Here is a 23,359-nt window from a genome sequence, read left to right on the forward strand (position 1 = left end):
AGCCTACTATTGTTTTCCTCACTTAGCGATGAGGAAACTCGGGGTTCAAAGCTTGTCCAGAACCTCAGAGCAGAAAGATAGAGGGATGGGACTGGAACCTGTACCTCTCACCCTACAGCCTGGCTCTCATCCTGAATCTAGGATGAGTCCAGCTATCCTGAATTCTGGGGCAATATGTCTGCTGCCTCTTTATTCTGTCTGCCCTGACCTCCCATTCCAGGCTAATGTTTTCACACCTCTGTGCAACAGCTGTGCACAGAACATCACGGGCTGAACGGCTTAAGCAACAGACATGTCATTTCTCAGAAGTCCAAGATCAGGGTCCGGGAAGGCTGGTTTCTGGTGGAGTCTCTCTTCCTGGCTTACAGGCCACCATTGTCTTGGTACATCTTCACGTGACCTTTCCTCCCCGTTCCCCTGTGCCCCACTTATGACACCAGTCCTGACTAAGGCTTTAACTCCCTGAACGTTCTCAAACTCATCTGATCTTGGAAGCTAAGCAAGATCAGGCCTGGTGGATACTTGGATGGGAGAGCAGCAGTCCCCTTGGGTTAGGGCTCTACTTTGTCACATCGTTCAGCTTTAATGTGTCCTTATCAAATGCACTGTCTCAAGTGTTTATGAACCTGGCAGCATGCCAGCTTAATCTCTCCAGCTCAGTCCACAATACTCTGTCCCCTACAAACCTATACTCCCTGACACCGGCGTGTGACCTTGTTTGGAGATACAGGCTGGGAGAATGGCTTTCGGCAGAGCGGCCGCCTCACACACGGGAAGAATTCTCATGTCAGAATTCACAGAAGCAGGCATGATTACATGAGCTTGTAAGGCCAGCAGAAGAGAGGCAGAGATCACACATTCCCCCGGAGCTTGCTGGGCGGCCATCATAACATAACTGGTGAGCCCCAGGCCAATGAGAAATTCTGTCTCAAAGGAGGCTGTGTTCTTGAGGATGACACCTGAGATTATCCTCTATCTTCCACATGTACACACACACACAGGTACATGCATGTCACCCCTCCCCCAATGCACACAACTCACACACGAACAAACACACCACATTTTTTTAAAAGGCCTCCTTCATACCAGTGACGCACAAGCATGCCTCTTTCTTTCTCATGAGATCATACTGATTTGGAATTCGTTCATCTGCTCATGCCTTAACTCATTCATTCATTCAGCCTAGCATCTGTTGAGTGAACAGCTTCGTTCCCAGCCCCACATTAGCTCGCCCTGCAGGTGTGAACATCCTAGCATCCTAACACAGCCTGCCCACCTCAGACACTTCCAGAGCTCTCAGAGGACTCCTCAAGCACCAAGGGCTCTTAGACACACTTTTGCTTGGAGTGGGGGCAGAACTGTTGATTCGAGGTAGCCATGTTTCTAGACAAAGGACTGCAAATCACCCAGAAGAGAGAAGAACACAGGTGCCAAGGAGAGACAGGTTTAGCGTAACAATCAGCATAGACAGTCCCCAGAGTCTGAGAAACAGGCGTGCTTCTATGAAATGCAGCTGCCAGGGGACAGGCAGGCGCCTTGGTGTTCTCCTGCAGGGGACCTATGGTATGGACCTCATTCAGACCATGGAGTCTCCTACCTGCCCAACACCGACCCTGCCGCCAAGCTGCCAAAGCCCTGGGAACATCTAATCGAAAGTGTCGCTTTTTCAGAGTCTCATTACACAGTTTGGGCTGGCTTAGAACTTGAGACCTTCCTGCCCCTGATGCCCAAGTGCTGGGATTACAGGCCTGTGGTACTATGTCCCGGTGGTTCTGTGTTTTCATCCTGAAAACATTTACAGTTTAGGGAGGATCTTCTGAAGCATAAACCTGGAGTCAGGCATGGCACACGCACACGCACACACGTGCACACACACACAGGCTGAGGCAGGAAGGTTGCAAGTTCCAGGTGAGTTGAGCTACATTAGTGAGACTCTGTTTTAGAAACAGAAAACAAAAGCAAGTTCCCAAATGTGGTGTGGCTTCTTGCATAGTGTCACCAGGCCATTCTCAGGTCCCTGTCCCTAGGGTCAAGTGCATGGGTCCCTACAAGTGGGATTGTAAGGGCCTAGCAGACCTGACAAAGCACAGCGAGGCACTGGCTCCTCTACCTTTTCTGCCAGCTTCAGAGCCTTGCCGCCGCAGGGCCTTTGCATGTGAGGCTGTTTTCTCAGCCTCCGAATACGGGTCACTCACCCTCCCCTTTGGCTGCCATTGGTGTCACAACCTGAAGCAAACTTCCTGTGATGCCCTAACCACCTCCCCTTCCTCCCAGCATTCCTTACTGTCTCTGGTGGTTGCCCCAGCAACCTTGCTCCCACACTGCCCTTGACTGTAAGGCTTCATCTCCAGCGCCTTCTAACAGGCAACACTTAGGGGATGGATGGAGTCCAGGACAGGCAGGTCCACATCTGTGAGTTCCCGCCACAGGCCACTTGCCAACAGCCCCAAGGCCAGAGCAGCAAGGTCACTTTGGATGCAGCTGCAGCTGATTCAGGCTTGGTTCCGGGGCACGTTGGAAGCTTAGGAGTGGGCGAGCCCTAGAAGGTGGGGGTGGGGAGGGGAAGAGATGCAGATCCGCAGAAACCTCGGTTCTCTGCACAGGCTTTCTGGCCGCTCTGCTGGCCGCCCACACACCTGGGTGCCACCTTGTTCTTCTAGGTGGAGGCACAACACCCCAGGAATGCCACTGCCCTAAAGGGTAGCTGGGAGCTGTCCAGTCCCTTTTAATTAAAAACCAACCCGCCAGTGTCCTCCTCTCTTTCTAAAAACCCACAGTCAGCAGGGCAGGGGTGAGGGGCGGTGGCAGAAGAGAAATGCTTGGGTCTGCACCCCTCCCTCTCTCCCATACCCACCCACACGCTGCTGCCACCAGGCTGACGTCACTGGGGCTTCCTTTATCTTCCCTCCTTTTCCAGAGCTCTGGTTTTAGGACACCTTCTTCCTTTGGAGGCCGTCATAACCACCACGAGGGGCATCAGGGTTGGCTGGAGTTCCCAGGAACCACTTCAATAGACATGCCCCGGGTTTAGGAGAAAGGGATTACTGACAAACTCTTTCTCCAGCTGGACAAATCCTGGGGGTGGGGGTGGGCAAGAGACCCACACTGGAGGAGCTGTCACCACACAGCCGAGAAGTAGTGCATCCTTTGTGAGGTGCAGGCCTGGGTCTGGACTGCAAGAGAGCTCTCTGAAGCATGCATTAGCCAGGTATCATTCTGGAATCAGAAGAGGCAGTCAACCCAAAGGGGCTTCCTGGAGGAGGTGCCCAAGAGTCAAAGGAACAACACTTGTTTTAGGAACAAAGCTGCCCCCCCCCAAAAAAAAGTAGTGCTTAAGCTCTGCAGAAAAAGTGGTGTGTGTGTGCACATGTATGCATGGACATATGCATGTGTGTGTTCATACACGTGCAAATATACACATGTATACATGTATGCTTGTGTGTCGTGTGCCTGAGTATGCATGTGCACTTTATATGAAAAGGTGTTCGTTTGTTTGGCAGCAGCTGTGGGCTGAGCTAGAACATTCTTCCTTCCACACAGTACAAGGTCATACCGTGGGGCAACTTGCAGTTTCTCTCTGTGTCCTCTACCTAGCCCTGTGCCCCTTCTCAGGGGGGCCTATCTCAGAAGCAGAGACAGCAGAAGTAGTTTACACAAATAGACAGGCAGGGGACCCCCACCCCCAGCCAGTCTCCAAGGACATAGTTCATTAGGACGCATCATCTGTTGCCATGGAGACCCAGGCCCCCCCAGAGCCTGGATAATAGTCTCTGAATTCACTCAGGCCCGGAGCGCAATTAGACAAGATGGATTTTTGAATCCTGGCATAATGAGACCCGGATGTCCGGAAGGCATGTGGCATCTCCCAGGGGAGGACTGAGCCTATGAGGGGACACTGTAATCATAGGGTCACCAGGGCCTGCCGCTCTAGGATGGAGAACTGACTTGTCCTGGGGAGCATTTCTCCTTTAAAACTGTTCCAGGGCAGCCCTGCCTCAGCCTGGGTAAGAAGCGGGTGAAGAGTGAGGCCCCAATTTATTCTAGATGCTTCCCTTCCTGAGACAGGGGAGAGGCTGTCTTCTGTACTTCCTAGAAAATGTGCCAGGCAGTGCACCTCACGTGACTGAAGCTACGCTGCACACAGAGGAGATGATCTGACTTTCTGGAGAGAAACACAAGAACGTCATGCAATATTCTCATCTCAACCTTTGGGGTGGCAACCCCTTTGGAGGTCGAACAACCCTTTCAAAAGGGCCACCCAAGACCATCAGAAAATACATCACGGCTCGTAACAGTAGCAAAATTAGTTAGAAAGAAGCAACAAAATAATCTTATAGCTGCGGGTCACCACGACATGAGAAACTGTAATAAAGGGTCTCAGCATTAGGAGAGTCAAGAGCCTCTGCTTTAACTGAACGCACAGGGCCAGGCATAGAAGAAGCCTGTCTGGAGGCATCCCTACTTCCTGCCCCAGGCCTCCCTCTATTGCAGCAAGGGTGACACATTCTGATACAACCATCTCTTCTGGCAGGAACGTGAGGCCAGAGCTCATGTTGACTTGGCTGTGAAGGATAAGAACAGGAAGTTTCTCCGGCCGAGACTGAGTTTGAGGCCAGCAAGCAGAACAGAGAGCGATCTAACCAAAGTTAAAGTGAGCAGCGGCCAGAGACGGAAGGCACCCAACGTCCAGGTGAGCGGTTAGGTCAGAAGGATGCTGACGGGCAGGTAGTTAGGGAAAAGATGATGTGAGCGTGGGGGGGGGTGCGACGAGGCATGGGGGCCAGGGGCATGCCTCTGGGGAACCCATGTTGAGGCATCCTTTCCCCCTGAGGGACCAGCCACAAGACGGAATAGTACAGAACAGAGTTTATTCAGGGCATGGGGGGAGGAGTTAAGAGGGTGGTAGAGGCAGAGAGGCGGAAAGAGAGGGGTGTAGAGAAGCAGAGGCCGGCCATAGCACCTGGAGAGGGGGGAAGGGAATGGGGAGAGGAGGGGCAAGATGGGAGGGGAGAACCAGAGAGAGCAAGAGAGAACAAGAGACCAAGAGGCTAAGAGACCTAGAGAGGAGGGGGGTAAGCATCCCCTTGTATAGTGTCAGGTAACTGGGGCGGAGCATACCTGGCTGTTGCCAGGTAACCGTGGGGTGGGGTTTACAGAGTCCCAAAACAGGTCCCTCCTTTACTTCCTGTTCCTCGGTTCCAGCCAGGCCCTCCCTGGTGAACCTACAACATGACTACCTCAACTTCAGTCCTCAGCAGCTTCTCTCAAAAGAAATCACCATTTCAGATCCCAGCAACCCTCGTCAGTACAGGATTTCTCCTGCAGAGTATCCTCCCGGGCCTCAGTCACCTCCACACCTGTCCTGTTTCCCCGCCGGAATGCACCCGGCAATGAGCCCAGCAGAGAGGAGCGAGGGGGAAAGGCAGACATGCTGCCAGCTCTGGCCACAGGGGAAGACTGGGCCTTTAGACAGGAGGGAAGGAACGGTAGAGAGGGCGGGCTCTAGAACAGGAAGTGCCCCCCACCAGGTGCTCACCTCTCATGGGCACTTACCTCCAGTAGGCTAGCTTCTAGTATCAGAGGTTGGGCTGGTATGCCAAGCCTTTAGCACTCCAGCGTCATGCCTTCGCCCTGGCCGACTTGCACCTTGGTGCATGGCCCCCCACAACGGCTCTGAACCGCGCACTCCGCCCGCCCCCGCATCAAAGGCCGTGCATCACACTGTGCTTGCTCTCTGGGAATGAGGAGCAGGGATGGGCACAGAACACAGCTGGACTTCGGCCCGAGCCCTCTTCTTTCTGCCCTGGTTTACCACAGTCACTCTGGTGACAGCCCTGCGCTCCATGGCAACAGGAGGGTTTGTTTGTTCGTTTCCCCCTTTTTTTCCCTTTTGTGATGGGGAAGAGCAGCCATCAGAAGGCCTTACTGGCTAAAAGCAGGACTTTTGAGAGAGGCAAACGTTATAAGACGTGTGACAGAATCCAGAGCCACCTCAGTCTGCCGGGTGACCTTGGCTGAGTTACCTAATCTCTGTAAGCCTCAGTGTGCCCCTCCGCAAAATAGGCACAGCGTTAAAGGCAGCAGGCAGGATGCTGGGAGACCCTGGGTAGAAGACTCCAGGTAGGCCAGGCCAGGGTGGCGATGAGGAAACCCAGTGTTTCTCACCCTGCCCCTGGCTTTCCAGGGAGATGTAAAATTCACAGTATCTCCACCACCTAAACCAGGCCGGCCCGGAATCGCTGTGCCCCAAAGCCAGAAAAGCAGCGAGCCATTTTCCCTGTCTCTTTTGCTTGACTGAGAAGTCTGTGACTGAAGAGCTCTCTGTTTTACTCAGCCAGAGCTCCACTTACCCACAGGGTGTGTGTGTGTGTGTGTGTGTGTGTGTGTGTGTGCGCGCGCGCGCGCGCGCGCGTGCGTGTGTGTACATGTGTTCGTGCACACGCGAGTGTGTGTTCATGTTCACGTGTGTGTGTAGCACGTGTGGGTGTGTGCGTGTGCGTGGGGGGGCTTATGTTAACAAATACTAATGAGTAGATGCTGGGAGACAGGAAAGACAGCCCTGAGGATGTGCCTTCTTAATGCAGCTAGTGGGACACGAACACATGACCCGGTCTGGAGGGTCCTCCGTGGACCACAGGTCAGCAAACCTGAGCAGTGGATGAAGGCATCCATCCCTCTGCAGTAGTGCCTGGCTCCCAAATGTCCGGGGTACCCTGTATGCCATTTGGTAGCAGCATTCTTGGTCCCACTTGGTCAGCAACGTTCATGCACCTGTTGAGGGCATCTCTTCCCACAGCTCTCTGCCCTGGCTCCGACCAGCATAGCTCACCGTGGGTGCTGGGCTCAGCCTCCAGCTTTAGCTTCTTCCCGAAGCTCTCTGTCAGTCAGTAGCTAGAGGCAGAGATGCTTTCTCCTCGGTCCGTGGCAGGCACGGTCTTCCCAGCCTTCCAGCCGGCCTCTCTCCCTCCGCCAGAGTCTTCAGACTCCCCTTGCTCCACCCTTCTCTTCCGTCCACTCTATCCAAAGCTGCTCCGTCACCACAGCCCTTGCCTGACTGTGTATTTCTTAATGCCATTTACTTCCAACTGATGGGATGTTTATTGGTGCTCTGTACAGCCTCCCCCGCCCTCCTGGGCCTGTCCTAAGGGCAGGGACCTCTTCTGTTTTGATCAGCGTGTAGAACATTTGCTGGCCTAGCACACCCTTAGTAAGAGATGCTGCAGAGTCCACTGGGCTGCTTGGCTGCAGCATGTTTTTCTCCCTGTGGTGCAATGCTGCACAGCTGAACAGGCCACACCCCTAACAGACCACGCCCCCGAACAGGCCACGCCCCCGACCTGGTCTTCACGGCCTCCCATCTTTCCAGCCCCCACAGCTTATCGGTCACATTCATTCATACTCAAGACTGTTCCCCTCTTCCTAGAACCTGAGCAGGCTTCCTGGGTCTCGCTCAACCCTCAATCACGTACCCCCTTAAAAACTAGACAAATCTGTTGTCCTGAGCCAGGAGGAATGGCTGACATACAGCAGGTGCTTACTGGTTGCAGGTTTGTGTGTAGCCTTGATTGCTCTAAGGAAACTGATTAACTAGACCAGGAATAAAAATCTATCCTGGACCAGGGACAGCAGGCTAGTCATGGAGTTGAGAATAGGACATCAGTCCAGGAGGGTCCCAGGGCAGACAGTGACGGCTGAGCTGACTCTACTGTCCAGCTTGGCGTGGAGCCGCAGGCTTTCACGTCTGGAGATTCGCCTGTCACACTGTCAGGACGGATCGCTACCTTACTCCTCGGTGCCTGCAACTCCCAGGGGAAGTAAACCGAACACCGGATCTCCTTCCTGGGAGGAAATCCTGCCAACATTCTCAGGACAAGGATGTTAAGGCTTAGCTAAAGGAGGAAGGGGCCCTTTGTCCCAGCCACTGAGGCAGGGGAGTGCCTATATCAGTGGGCCTGCCCTCTGTTCTGAGCCCACAGGCTCACCTGGGCTGTGGACTTCCCTTTCAGCCATTTTCCTGGCATTAAGCCTTGCATATGGTGCCTAGGCACAGTGCAACGATTCTTCCACATGCCTGACCACACCAGACTCCTTCAGATCCTCTGAACACTGTCAAGGAGCAGACAGGACTGGATTGATAACTCCTTCCTTTCAAAATTGGAGTTAAAGGCCCAGTGAGGGTGGGTAAGTTGCCTAAGGCCACACAGCAGGACAGGCAGAGCTCATAGCAGGAGACAGGCTGAGATTCCAATTGCTGTTTGAAGTTGGGGAAAGGCTTTCTGGAGCCCCGGAGGTGGGGGTGGGCAGTCAGGAAGGATGAGGGGACCCTCTGGTCTCTTCAGCATCCTCTCTCCTTCCTCCAAACTCTCAGGCTTTGCCTGCCTTAAAACCCAGACCAAGCCCAGGACTGCTCACTGAGACACCAGAAGCTGAATTTCCCTGTGGCTTCTGCCCTGGAGGATATGTTCAATAAACAGAGCTACTTTCTCATCTTCCTGTAAACATTTCAGGCAACACAAGCAAACAGATCTGCTTTTGATCTGCTGCTAAACCAGGAGCCGGGCGTCTCTCCCATGAAGAACTTCCCACCCCCAGCTCTGCAGAGCCCCCAGGGCAGTGGGGGACAGGGGATGGCAGGAAACCGCCCTTCCTGCTGAGGCTGCTCATGGGGCGTAACCTGCAATGAGCTGGAGTCTGGATGTCCCTGTCAGAAAGAAGAATTCCTAAGCACCACCCATCCAGAGGACTCCCGCTCTGTCTGCTGTTCTTGGGCCCACTTCAGTCACGACTGCCCAAGACTGTACTTCAGGGGGGTCCCCCACCCCCAGAAGTAGGAGTAGCCTCTACCTGGAGCCCTGAGCTGCTTGGAAAGCCAAAGTCCCCAAGAGTGACCCCCCCCCCCCACCAGCCCCTTTAGTTTATTTATTCCAATGTTTGTAGGGCACATTGTTCTTGGATCTGGAATATTCAGTGGCTCCTGTTTGCCAACGGGATTCTGGTCTTCAGAAGGTAATTTCCTACGCTGCCCTCCAGCCCCACCCTGCATCCCAACCACAGGACTCTGCTCCCCTTACCCTGGAAGCCTAGATCCTCCGTTTTCTCCCTGTCCCACCAGCTCACAAGCGTCACTGTCACCTCCAACTTGATCGCTGCCCCACAGTGCCTCGTCCTTCCCTCCTCCTCCCCGTGGCTCTCCATTCCAACCTCCCAAGGACCACTCCTATGGCGTGCTCTTTCGTCTCACTGTCCCAAGACAGCCAACAGCAATGTCTGTGTCACCTGCTGTCTAAGGGACAGAACCAGACCTGGCTGTTGAGGGATCTCTAGGAAACACGCTGCCACCTAGGACAGCTCCCTGAGATCCTCAGTGCTCTCGATGAATGCCAAGATACAAGACCAAAGACCGATCTGTTTGCAAAACTCGGAACAATTTCGAGATGGCCACGGAAGGACGGTGAATGAATCAGTCCACATCCAGGGTTCAGGTCCACAAGCTCGCCCCAGAGACAGGAGGAGGTCAGACCTGGCACTTCCAAGGTCCTAGTGCTGACCCCAGACCTGGTTCCCACCCCCATATCTGGGCGGGCTGTCACACAAAGCAGCGTCTGAGAACAGGCAGTTTATGAGAGCCAGGGAACGCTGTGCGCCTATTTATGCTTTGACATATATGTAAAATATAGGAGCCATGACCTACTGCACAAACCCTTGGTTTGGAGAGATGGAGCGGTGGATGTTTATACACGCATTCACTCCTGCAACCACTACCACTCCAGAAGGTTCTTGTGTGACCTCACCCTCCCGGATACCACTGAGAATTTCATCAGAGAGCTCTAAGGACACAACCAGGCAAGGTCCTGGCTGGGAAGAGCCCTCCTCGTAGATCATGGCTACCAGGTTACACAAGATGCAGCAATAAGCCCAGAGAAGCAAAGAGACAGTTGAAGGCCTTTTCTCAGGCCACAGGGAGGGTGGGCGGCGGGGCTTGAACTCTGCCCTTCTACCGGAAGTCTCCTGAGGTCCTCCCAGAACAAGGAAGGATGAGAGGGATAGGGGGTGTGCATGGTGGAAGACCACTCAGAAAGAGATGCAGGCTTCAGGGTCTGGGAACTCAGAAAGAAGAGGAAGATAAACGAAGGCCACAGCAGGACAGCCCCAGGGCTCCCGAACCCAGTTGCAGAGGCAACCCAAGGCCACACAGGAAGTGAGGGCAGGATTCAGGCAGGCATCCCACACGGCCTTGTCACTGTGCCTTGGCCATGTCTTCCTGGGAGGAGATGGGCCTTACCCAGCTCCCCTGTATCTGTATAAAGGGCAGGACAGTATCCTGGTGTGGAAATAAGAAAGGTGCTGGGAGTGTATGCTTCTTTTCTGTCTCCAGGGCCACAAGGTGGAGGCAGGCCCTCTAATCCTGCACACGGGGTTACTTCTTGAAGCCTCTGTAAGGCTTGGCGTCCACCATGGCTCTTCCCTGCCTCTCTGCCATGGCTCAGCCTCCCTGCTCATGCCCCCAGTCCAGTAGCTCCCGGCTTTTGTCTTAACACACTGAACTTAATGTGTGCCCCGTCCCCACTGTTGTTCACACTCCTCCTTCTGGAGTGGCTATCTTGACCCTCCCCTGTCCTCACCCAAGCATCCTGAAGACGGAGCCAGGCTTTCCTTCAGATACTGTCCCACAGTCCCAGCCCACTCCTCAGAGCACCACCATTCTGAGCAGGTACTCAAATCGCTGTCCTCTGTGCCCTGCCTGGCATCCTCTTCCCCAGCATCCCTGTATCCCAGCATCCATCTGTTCTTCTGAGTGGCCTGTCTTCCTACAGAGACACACAGTGCTTCGGCTTAACCCTGTATGCATCCCCAGGGCAGCTGGAAGCCTAGCTCACAATCTTCAGAGGCATGTCTCTGTGTTTGAACAGGGGCTGGGGGAGGAAGGCGGCCAGTGCAGAGCCAGCCAGAGCTGGTCAGAGCTGGTCAGAGCTGGCCAGATCTAGTCAGAGCTGGTCAGAGCTGGTCAGAGCTGGCCAGGCCGGAGAACCTGGCTGTGCCTCTCTTCAGACCTGCTCAACTGTGGACGGACACTAGAGCTCACCCTGCCAAGCTTTCACTTCAAGAACCTCTCCTGGTTTTTCGGCCCTTAGGGGGCTTCATTCTGAAGGCCAGGCCCAGAAAATGACAACTGCTGAAAGTCCCCTCCAAGGGTCTGGGGACGTAGCTCATTTGGTGGAGAACTTGCCTGGCATGAACAGGGTTCTGGGCTTGACCCCAGCACTGCACTTCAACAAGAACAAGATGAGATCACTGTGTGGCGGCACACACTGCAGTCCCAGTTCTGGGGAGGCATGGGCCGGAGGGTTAGGAGTTCGAGGGTACCCTGGGGATAAATTCAAGGTCTGAAAGGGGCTGGACTCTAACTGGGCCTAAGCTGGAAGCTTGAAAAGGCAAATCAAGAAAAGCCTGGGTCCCATTCACTGTTCGCCCCACGGCCAGGCTGAGGGGCAGGGAGCGGAGAGAGGGGGCTCCTCAAAGGTCCGTAGATGCCTGAGGCTATGCAGACAGCATCCTTAGCCTTTCCTGCTGAGAGCCAGGGTGAACCTAGTTTTGTGCACTTTCCTGGGCACTCAGTTTCCCCAACTGAAAAATGTGGGTCACGGCAGAGTTTTGGGGTGCATGAAGTCGGGGCTACGTAGTGCACAGTGGAGGGTCAGGCCTTTGAGAACCCTTTTTCCCACTTTTATTTAAAGCCAAGGTCCACACAGTCCCAACTCCGTCAAGATGGTCCTCCTGGGCCCCACAGGGGTGGTATTGTTTCCTGCTCCCAAGTAACCATTCCTTCCCCTCCCCCATCTTCTCTTTCTCTCCCTCAAGCCAGAATTTCAGCCATTAACTTTCCTGTTCCTCTCCTCAGGCTGGTGATAGGGGCTGGCCAGAAGAAAGCTCTTAGCAACCCAGGCTCCCAACCCAGGGCCTCAATGAATAAAGGGGGGGGGAGAGCTGGCTAGAGCCCAGCATGCAAGGAAGAGGCTTCCAACGGGGACTGCAGCGGCCACAGTTGGCAGCCTGGCAGACCTCCACAGTCCCAGGAAGCTGGTGGAGAAGAGATCAGAGCTTGCTCCTACTGTCTCTGCCACTGCTGAAACCAGGCCTCTAAACAGGGAATCTCTGCTGGTCCTCTGAAGAGCCGACTCTCTCCACTCAGGGCCCCTGTCCAATCTTCTCAAGACTCTAGACCCCCACCCTCATTCTTCAAACCGGCCCTTGAACTGCTAGCATCAGGCAAGTACAAGCTGAGAACCCCCACCTTCACTGCAACTCACTAGCTTGGGGAACAGGAATCCTCACCCCACAGAGCTATATATATCCTTCCCGGGGCCCTCTCAGCCAGAGCTTCTGGGTAGCTATTGGTTCCTTGGCAAATAGGGGCAGTGGGAGTGGGGTGCATCCCTACACGTCTTCAGTGAGACCTGAGCCCCAGCAGCAGCATCTGGCCGATACCTTGGGTTTGCTCACGTCCGGTGGGGAGAGTTCTTGCCTAGCAATTACAAAGACGTGTGTTCAATCCCTGGCACCTTGTAAGCCCGGAATGGGGTTGGATGCCTGAATCCTGACTCTCACTGGAGGGAGGCAGAAGAACCAAGAGTCCAGGGTCATCATTAGCTACATATCAGTTTGAGGCTGACCCCGAAACCATGTTTAAAAAAATCAGTAGCATATACATCACACTTGTTGGGCCCTCCCTCCCGGCAGGGATGCTGGGCATCCAAGGACAGAGAAATTGTGCGCCCTAGGATCCTGAAAGAAAGGCTAGCTCAGACCTCAAAGTAACCTGAATCCATAGTAACTGGGGTCTGTTCTCAGAGGTCACAATGATTACGACAGGAAGGTAGGGAGGGACAGGGTCTTTAGAAGACAGAAGACGACGAAGTTAGCAGATGACCTCTCAGGTCTGCAGAAACCCTCTTCCGGCTTTCACTGGGGATTTCTGCAAAGGAGCCTTTCCTGTGGTCAGTGGAGGGACACAAGCGAAGCCCCCGGGAGCTCTTCTGTCCCCTTCTTTGCCAACATCTTTCCATGTCCCTGCCGTCCTGCCAGCTCCTGGATCCCAAAGCCGTTTAGTTATGAAGAAAATACAAGGCATTCAAGTGGCTTGTTAGGGCTTAAGTTTGTTACGCTAGCAAGGGTATTCCCTCTCAGGAACCCCAAGGCAAAGCAGGCTGGCACCCCAGGGATCAGAGTGTGTCCATACCAAGGCTCCTTTCTGTTCATCTACTGATGGTGACCTACATGACAGGATCAGACTCTGGGACTGGGTGGAACCTCCTCCTTCTGTGAGGCGCTCAGCTGCGGGGTGTGTGTGTGTGTGTGTTGTCTTCCTCAGTTGATCCCCACCTTCCCTTTTGAGAAGGCCTCTCACTAAACCTAAAGCTCACCAATTAGGCTAGACCAGCTGGCCGGCAAGGTCCAGATCTTCACGTCTCTGTCCAGCCCTAGGATTGCAGCACATGTAGCCACTCCTAGCTTCTTACTAAGGTCTTGGAGGTCCCAACTTAGGTCGTCACGCTTAGGCAAACACTTCACTGATGGAGCCATCTCCCCAGAAACACAGTCTTTCACAGGCATAGTGTGCGTCCCAAGCATCTTGAAACGGCACAGAGCGACCAAACAGGGAGAGAGAACAGCAACTCCTCTACTCCGAGCAGGAACAGGGGCTGTTTGGAAGAGCTTCCTTTCTGCCCACACGTTATGAATCAATTCTGGTCGGGACTGCAGTAGGGGGACACGAGCCAGCTATTAAGACCGCATAGCATTGCAGACAGCAACACACTGGCGGGGCCGGGGGAGCGGGCACCACACAGTAGACCATCTCCCCTGTGACATCTACGAAGCACCCACTGCAGCGAGAGAGGATGCTGGAGTGCTCAGAGATGCCCAGGGCCCCGTCCAGCCCTGCACAGGCAAAGGACAGTGCAAAGGACAAGGCCTGAGTCTTCCGCCTCGGGCTCTCTCGCTCTGGCCATGCTCTGGGCTTGCTGCCTTGCCTGATAGTAGTTAGACCAAAGGCCCGGGAGTCAGGCTGAGCCGAAGACTTGCTGTGTGCCCTTAGTTATCCCTCTTCCTTCCTCGCCTCAGTTTCTGAGACTGTGGGATCTCCCATGGTCAAGGACCTCGTAGGTTGATTGGTACACGAATAATGTAAATGAATTTTTCGCAGTGCTAGGGATAGAACCTAGGCCCTGTCATTGCCGGGCAAGTGCTCTATCAGTGAGCCACACTCTCAGCCCCTCTTAAGATCCTTATAGCGTGGGTGTGGGCGATAATTCAGTCTGTAGGATGCTTGCTTTGTAAGCATAAAGACTTGGGTTGGAACTCCGTATGGTGGCACACTGTAAGCCCAGAGCTCAGGAGGCAGACTGGGAGGGGCACTGGGCCTTGCTGGCCAGACAAGTCTGAATCAGTGGGTTCCAGGCCAGTTTTACGTGTGCCCTTTCCCTCCCTCTCTCTGTCTCTCTCTCTGTCCTCCTTCTTTCTGTCTCTTTGTCTCTCTGTCTCTGTTGCTCTGTCTCTCTGTATGTTTCTGTCTCTCTGCCTGTCTCTTTCTTTTTGTCTCTTTCCCTCTGTGTCTCTTCTCTGTATGTCTCTGTCTCTCTCTTTCACACACACTCACACACACACACACACACACGCACACACACACACACACACACTCACACACACACACACATACACACACACAAGCACACACACACACACACACACACGCACACACACACACACACACACACGACATATCCTAAGCATGTTGGAAGCATTAGCTCCCTCTCTTACTGCCCTTGAAAACAGGAACCGACACAGGGAGTGAGAGCTTCCTAACCCAGCAGCACTTAGGAGCTAATGGAAGGAACAGACAGGACCAGCACCATCGCTATCCCTCAGATGTTGCTGTGGGGCCCAGTTTCCGGGAGCTTGACCCTGTGAACTAGGCTTTCCTGGCGTTAACCCTGAGCATGGGGTCCCAGAAACCCTCCTCAGTGGAGACGTGGTTTTCCCTTTGTCTCTGTGCAGCCAGAGCACCTGGGGTTCGAACCCTTGTCCTCACAGGCCCCTGTGCATTTCCGCCTGTGCCACGTGTGCTGTGGTGGTTGTTCAGTTCCTATCTTCTCGACACGCCAGTGTGCAGATGCCCAACTGTGGGGCAGTGGCCTTGAGTGCTTACTTCCTCAGAGGACCACTTTAAATCCAAAGCCCAGTCTAGATAGTAAGAAAGGCTCCAAGAATGCAAACTGCCGTGACTGAGCCTGAGGGACTGGAAGGCAGGAATCTCTCTGCCGAGCCAGCTTGCCTTTTTCCAGAGCCCATCTGGAAACAAACGACCTCACTCTGCAGCCTGGGCCAGAGTGACTGACCACATCATGTCCACTTCCCTTGGCCAGGTTAGGGTCATTGTCCCATTGCTGACTCTTGGGCCGGGGAGGGAAGAAAGCCCCGGTGAGGAGGCCTAGGTGTGGACCAGCCTGCACTGTCTGATCTACCTTCTGCAAGTCATCTGGCTTTGGAGTGCTGGGTTCTTCAGAGCATCCTGCAGCAGGGCATCCTGGGTATTAAAGGAGAAGACACCCATATTCCACACTTCTCCTTGAGCTGTGCAAAGTCCCCATGGGCACTGGAGTTCAATTCCAGACATTTGCACATCCTGACCTCTCACCCACTCCTAGGTGACCCGTTTCACCTGCTACCTCCTCTCCATCCTTAACACACTTCAAATCACCTCCTGACTCTCCAGGTCAAGGCAGAATGGAGGTTGGTCCAGGCCCCCAAGTAGCTGATTTCATGGGGCTCAGGATACTAGCTCAGTTCCTTCCTTCCTGGTGTATCAAACCCACTGCCAGGAAGGTGTGGTAAGTCCTCTACACCGATAGGCTCCTTCAGAGCTAGCAATAGTCCCTGTGAACGTTCCTGTTACCAGTCCCAGCTACTAGATGGAGACGCACATTCAGAGAGATCAGGTAGCTTGCCCAAGACACAGAGCAGGCAAATGAGAGCAGGCTATGGCTCTGACCTCAGATTTGCCTTCGGGTGCCATGGGCACCTCCTTCACCGGGAACTAGAAGAGAAGCCTGCTTTCGGATGGGTTTGCACCAGTTTTTCATTCTCGGTGCCAGGGGAGTGGAGCTGAGTCTGGCATGACCAGCCCGGCAGCATTGCCCCAGTAGCCTCCTGTCAGACTCCACGTGCTGGACAAGGTGTCTTCTGTCCTTCGAACACACGATACACTCACCTCCCAGTTGTGCGAGGCACACACACCACACACGTTAGTCCCTCTGCGTTGGGGGATGGTGACTAGGAAGAGGAGACTGAAAAGGCTGAGAGCTTCCAAGTCAGAACTGGGACTTGCTTTCTTCGCCTCTGACCCACATCAGCTCTGTGATTAGGGTGTGGTGACCTCTCCACCCACAAGACTCTGTTACTCAACCTCAAATCAAGAGGGCTCTCCGGGGTGCAGATGGGGGATGGGGGGGCTGCAGTTCGTGTGCACACACTCTGTAAACTGAGTCCCCAGCAAAGCCCCCGAAGCTCCCCCAGTGCTTCCTTAATTAATTAGAAGGAAGGACCAGGCCAGAAACTGATTACAAAGTCCCCCAGGGCCCCTGCAGGGGTGAGGGAAAGAAGGAAGAGCCAGCGGCCGCTCCCCTCCCCCACTCTTTCATGCCCCCAGGCAGCTGGTGCCACTTCAGACCCACAAAGGGAGGCTCATTCTAAACAGCTCCTGCTCATGTGGCAGCCCCTGGCTTTGCATCTGCCCTGCCCTGGCAGGGACTGCTTGCCCTGAGGCAGCTGCTTCCAGCTGCCCTGGCTGCAGGATGCTCTAGAGCTGGGGCCCGGGTCCCCAGAGGCCACCTAGTAAGCTCAGGGCAGTGTAGGCTACTCTCCAGAAGGGGGAAGGAGCAAGGCCGGGCACACAAGGAGTCTACGCATTGCCTCATCTTCTGGACAGCTCAACAGCTCTTCGAGCCAGGCAGATGCAAATCAGCCATGGCTGCCCTTGTGCCAGGAGTGAGACAGTTGGCAGCTGTGGTTCCAGTAGTTGTGTGCTGGCTGGGGCCGTGTCTGCCCAAGAGCCGTGGAAAAGTTCACTCCATCCCTGAGCCTCCAGGCCCCAGGCTGCCAGGCCAGGGGTCCTGCCAGCAGCTCGCCCCTAACTGGCAAACTCTCCACTACCTCACAGTCCTTCCCAGACAAGTCTAAGAGTGGCCACAGGTGCCAAGGGCTGGGGTCTGCCATTAGAGAACACGGGGCCTATGGGTCTAGCAGTAACTAAGGCCTAATGACTTTTCTAGAATGAGTTTTACTACCTTGTGGCAGAGATGTGAAGAAAGATAGAAGAAGGAAGGAAGGAGCCTGCATTTATTGAGCGCTTACAGCATGCAGGCAGGAAGGAGCCTGCATTCACTGAGCGCTTACAGCATGCAGGCAGGACTGGCTCCTCCTGACCTCCACCTGTGCACCCTTGAGCTCTACCTTGGGACTCTGTCTCATCTTTTCCGACCCTGCTCCTCTGAGGTCCCGGAGGGTATGGACTATGTCTCTGTCCCTGGTAACAAGCCATGGGCAGGTCTAGGTAGGTGTCCTGGGGGTGGGGACTGAGTGAATGCTGACTGGCTCAGCCACATGCCTCCCTGCACCAGAGTACCAGGCACACGGAAGCAGAACAAGAGGCAAGGGGGGGCTTGAGGCGCTGCGGGATGAAGAGCTAGCTGGGTTTCCTCTGGCAGTTCGGGGTCATTGGAGCAGGCTTTAGCTCACCTCCTGGTCAGAGGTAGAGGAAAGGGAGGAAGTAACCATGGGCTGTTGAGATCCAGACTCGACCGTGGGTTTGAACTCCTTCACCATCCTGACAGTGAGACTTCATTATTATTTTGGCCTTTGCACGCACACGTGTACACACACACACACACACACACACACACACACGAGGAGATAAATGGCTGGAGCAGGTCATGACCTGTGCTGGAAGGATTTCGGGTCCCTCAGTTTCCAAGGAAAAGGGTAGGATGTTTGGCGCCCACAATAACATTCTGCTCTCTGCTGGTGGCTCCCCGATGCCCCAAACAGCTTTTCCTGGGCAGGGCCATGCCACCCACAGCCCCTTCCCTGTCAGTGGAAGCCAGGTGCTCCTGTGATCAGGTGGAGACTGTGATTAAGGCAGGAGGGAGAAGGCTGGCCTACAAAGAAGACCACAGACATGGTGGCAATGTCACCCCTTTCCTGGAGTCACCTTTCAGATAGGAAGTGGCTGCCATAGTGGGTCGTCTCCACCTACACGCTAACCCGAGGTCCTCCTCATGTTCAGCAAGTTCCTGCCACCAGGGTACATTGTGATCTCCAGGTTCGCCTCAGAGCCTGAAAAGCTAGCTCACTAACTCACCCAGTGGCTCCCAACCTTCCTAATGCCGAGGTCCTTACAGTTCCTTGTGCTGTGGTGAGCCTAAATAAAGTTACTTCTGTTGCTAACTTCCTAACTGTCATGTTGCTACTGTTAGGAATCGTAATGTAAATATCGGATGTGCAACTCCAAAGGGGTCGCGGCCCATGGTGAGAATCACTGCTGTAGCTCAACACAGTATAAAGGGGAATCGGAAGCCTGGCCAGCGTCAGAGACCTCTTCCTAGACCTGCAAGCCCCACCCTTAGTAATATCTCAGGTAAAAGGCAAGCAAGGAATCATCAAACATCTTCATAGAGACCGACCAGACTCTTCTTTCAGCACATGAACTTGCGCTTTGCACACAATTCTGATTCCTCTTACCCTCTGATCTACCTGACAGAGGTTCAGATGTTGTGGGGGGGGGGGGATATCAGCCCAGGAGTGACTGGGACTGGATCGAGATGGAACACCAGGAAGGGCAGACATGGGAACTGAGCACAAAAAGTGACAGGGAGCGCCCCTCACCAGGAAGCAGTCTCTGGGCTCTTCTAAGGAGCTAGCTTTGTAGAAAAGTCGAGGCATGGGCTCGACCAGTATTTTCAGACTGGGAAGCCGCACCTGGTCCTTCCCTCCACTGTTTCTCACCCCCCAGCCCCATAAAGGAATTAGGATAGCTTGGTAAAACACAGTCAGTAGAGATACATGCACATCATAAGAAAAATGTCCTACAATGTCACCAGGCTAGAGAGTCACAGCATGGCTGGTGGCTGGTGGCACTTAGGGCAGATGTCCCTCCGCACCTCCCTAGGCATTTGTGGGTCCCCATGAGGAATGGGTTGGGGACATTTGAAAGACAGGGTGGTCAGTGTGCAACTGGGACTCAGTTCCGGCTGACACTAGCGACTTTCTGCCAGCTTTTATCCTCTCTACTGTCCCTGAGAGCTCAGTGCTGTGACTTCTGCTGTGCACTGGCCCAGAGGATTCTGTCAGGGGACACAGAGGGACACCATGACTTCCTCTGGAGCAAGATGACCAGGGGATCATCCCTAGTCACTCTCTCCCCTACAGTGACCCCCGTCTCCCACTTTCTTTGTTGGGTTCTCCTCTTTAGCCTGCGAGTAACGGGATCACCCCCAGATGACAGTCCCAAATATACCTTGTTAGAATAGAAGACATGGATCATTGGAGCTAACTCTGCCCAAAGCCTGAGGGAAAAAAATGATGGGTCCAAGGTCATACAGGCAGTGGCCAACCTAGGACTAGAGGCCATGTCTTCTGACTCTTGGGATAATGGAGAGCCTTGTTCAGTAGGCCTCCCTGTGCCTTACAAGAACGGGGTTGTGCCGTGCAAGCCTGGTACAGAGAGAGAAGTCAGGGTTAAAGTGGGGATTTCATTTAATCCTCTGATCTAGCTTAAGCTGAAGCCACATTGGTATGAGCAGGAGACAAGAGACACACGGAAGGGCTTGTTGGGGGCTGGTCAGGGAGTGTGAGAATCATCTGTGTGCCTAAGGGCAAGATCTGACAGTGGGCCAAGTGAGTCCCACTTCCATGACCTCAGCTCCCTAGGCCTCCAGACAGTGTCCCTCTGCCGTGGGAGCCCCACAGTCGGTCAGACCAAAGTCTCAGCTGAAGACTGAGGGTAAATCCCAATTCTGCCATATCTATATTTGCTATGTGATCTTAGGCAAGATCTCACCTCTCCGAACCTCGGCTTCTCCTCAGTTCAACAGAGTTTTGCATCCAAGGGAGAAAAGTTGTCTGAACCTGTGTACATGACAGGAGAGGTGGCCGGGTCAATCCCTGCAAGGTCATCTCCAGCCTTAACACTTAGGCCCCCAAACGGGCCCATGAATTACTCCTCAGCCTCACCTGCCTGCAGCTTTGACATTCCAAAAAAAGTTCTTCAACAAGCCTGGGCTCCTGTGACAAGCCCAAGAACCTCTTCCAACCTGGAGTGTGCCAGGATGCTTACCTTCTCTTCTCTGCCACACTCCCTGCCCATCCCACCGGGTGCAGTAGAACCTTTCCTGTTTCTGGCTGCCACTCAGGGATCGGGTAGCGCCTCTATAGGGTAGCTTTGGAGTGGGGCCCAGGCTTCTGGGGTAAATGGCATAGACAGGCAGGTGGGGTTCATCTCTCTTGTGTGCCTGACCAGGATGGCCAGCCCACCCTGCATCATCAGCACAGGGGCCCTCAGTCCTCACGGCGGCGCGTGACACTGAGGGACAGACACCCAGTGCGCCTGCCAACCCGAAGCAGCTCTCCAGGGGTTAAAACTGCAGCACCTTCCACAAGGGTTAAAAATGCTGTCCCGGGGGTCACAGAGATGTGGCCCGCCCCGTTCAGGATGCAAAAGAGCATCCCCTCCTGGCATCTTGTAGTCCCCGGGGGGCGAACGACTCCTAAGAGCTGGACCGCGCGCGTGCGCGCGTAATCCCTTCCTGCGCCCCTCAATCCCTGCCTGGGGGGCCGTAGCACCCGCGGGTCCCCAGCGTGGCGACGATCTGTGCTGCTTACCTTTGTGACAGTCATACAGAAAGCGGGTGGCAGGGCTGCGCGCGGGCGGCGGCGGGCGGCTGGGCCGGGCTGGGGACCGCGCGCTCGGGAGGCCGCTGGCTGATGTCAGCCGCGGCCGAGCATCTATAATAGATGAGGCCGCCGCGCCGCAGGAAGGCGAGGCAGGAAGAAAGGCGGGCGGCGGGCCGCGCGGGGGGCGGGGAGGACCGACCGGGGACTCGCTACAAAGAGGAGGCGGAGGCAGAGGCGGGAGCGCAGTCCGGGCGCCTGACGGTCCCCAGCCCCGCGCGTCCAGGCGCGCCCCCCTCGGGCTCCTGGCACCTGCGGCCGGGGCCGTGGGCGGGGACCGGGCCTTCCTTGCCGCGTTGGCTCCGGGCGCCCGGTGAAGTCACAAGCTGGACGGGCGCGGCGCGCGGCCGGAGATGCTTTCCCAGGGCTGGTCGCCCCCTGGAGGTTCCCAAAGTCCACCCGCTACGGGTCCCACAGCTGCCACAGGAGTTCAGGGTAGCCAGGAGGGCTCTTGGAAGCACTCCTTTGCGTCTCAGAAATGAGCTCGCCTAAGGACAACGTGGTCCGTGATACGTAGCAAGTGGCAGGACCATGAGTGGAAAGTACTTAGGGCACAGGGCCCAGTTGGCTCTTGGCTTTGCCAGGCTCGCTCCGAAGCTCTCCGCTTGGTGGCAAGCTTCCTAGAGGCCCCCTTTGCAGACTCTGTGTTCTATAGTTATAGGGACACAGGGGAGCTCTCTATACGAGGGACAGGACTGACCCTCCTCAAGAGTGTCCAAACCACTGGGGAGATGACAGGTGCAGGTTTTCTTAGGCAAGTCCCAGCCAGGTCACCTGCAGCACCCTGCAGCAGCTGCAGGAATTTGAAGTACAATTACCTGAATTTGGCCACGCGAGTACTGGGCAAAACCGGTTGGGACAGATAAGGAGGTGCAGCAGCCACGGAGAAGGGAGGAGGGAACGAGGTATTCTGGGCACCTCTCTCTTTCCCGGGGTTCTGAAGTGTGCCACCTGCTCTCAGAGTTTCTTCACTGCAGTTCAGCGGGTTTAGCAGGCCCAGACCCCAGATGAGCTCCTGCCTCGGAGGAAGGTGCAGGAACAAGGGGTAGGGTGCTTGCCTCACCCCGCGGCTGTATTTCTGGACCAGTACCACAATCACACAGGGACAACTTCTATGAAGTGCTTTGGCATAGGTCCTGATATCTTTATTTACAGGTTTGCTTTGTTTTGTCGTGGTTGGGATTTTTTGTTTGTTTGTTGGTGGTGGGTGGGTTTTTGGTTTGTTTTGTTCTTTGTTTTGTTTTCGGCAGCCCAAAGAGTGAGCAGATTTGGGAGGGACATACCTGTCCTGACAGTGTCAGAGCCAGGACTTGCGTTTGTGAGCTTCAGAGCTCCTCCACAGCTGCTGCAGGACCTCTTCCGCGTCTTGGGAGGGGTATGAACACCTGTCAGTCTCCAGGGGCATGGCTGCAACTTACTAGGTCTCCAGGGAGAGCAGATGTAACTTCAGGCCTCAGGCACTGGCACTGCGCCAGACCCTTTCTAGGTGTAGTCATGTGATACCTCCCTCAGCCCCTTTGCCCCAGGAATGCCTGCCTCATCCTCTGTACCCCATTTCTGGAACCCCACCCTTACCTGAAACCACACTAAGTGTACTAACTAGTACACTTAGTTCAGAGTGTCTGGGTTTTCTCCACATGTTGTTACAGTACAGCAGGGAGCTAATTGGCCCCTGGGTATGATTTCTCTCCCTGCATGACCCTGCCTCAACAATAGCATATTTGAGAAGATACCCATTGTGGACTTCTGGCTATCAGAAGCATGCACATACCACACACACACACACACACACACACACACACACACACACACACACACACGGCAATTCAAGCAAAATAAGTGTTCTATCAGCAAAAGAAATGTAAACTAGACCCATAAAAACGTTTCCCATCAGCCAGTTCATCACTCTCGGAAGGATTTGGATTCCATGTTGGGACGGTAGCCTTAGCAGAGGAGGACGGAGTCATCGCTGGCCGGCTACTCCATCCAGCCCTATGACCCTACAGAAAACACTGAAAGGCCAGCCAAAAACACCAGCAACCAACACCCATCACCCATCTCACATCCCAGATTGCCATCCTCAGTTACCCAGCATGCCTTTTGGCACCTTCCCCACTGTCTGCTCTTGTTGTGGGCTCTGGGAGTAAGACAAATACTTAATGTTATCTTGAGCCAAATGCAATTAGGAACATCAATCTGCCATTTCCGGGACAGACAGGAGACACTGAATCCCTCACATGGCTGCTGGCTCACACCTTCTGTCATATCTTCATCCCTGCAGACAGAAAGAGGACCTGGATAAGCAGGATGCTCCGGCAAGAAGCCCGGTCCTCTGGAGCCACGTGCAGGATCAGCC

At 54.6% G+C, this 23,359-nt stretch overlaps 1 protein-coding gene across 3 annotated transcripts in view; it reads right to left on the bottom strand.

The window, feature by feature from the left end:
* The window catches only part of CORO2B (coronin 2B), a 104,354-nt gene extending 83,116 nt beyond the window's left edge, over window positions 1-21,238 (bottom strand). For 2 of the 3 annotated variants that reach the window (XR_013975351.1, XM_080929670.1), the window contains exon 1: window positions 20,935-21,238. Coding sequence is in view for 1 of the 3 variants with exons in the window: in XM_080929670.1 (XP_080785796.1) it covers window positions 20,935-20,949 (15 nt within the window). In the remaining 2 variants the exon portion in view is untranslated. Of the gene's footprint in view, window positions 1-20,113; window positions 20,182-20,934 lie in introns of all 3 variants that reach the window. The other variant, XM_080929671.1, reaches the window with a different exon arrangement.
* Window positions 21,239-23,359: the final 2,121 nt, after the last annotated feature.

The sequence above is a fragment of the Micromys minutus genome, assembly GCF_963924665.1.
Source record: "Micromys minutus genome assembly, chromosome: 16".
NCBI classification, from domain to species: domain Eukaryota; kingdom Metazoa; phylum Chordata; class Mammalia; order Rodentia; family Muridae; genus Micromys; species Micromys minutus.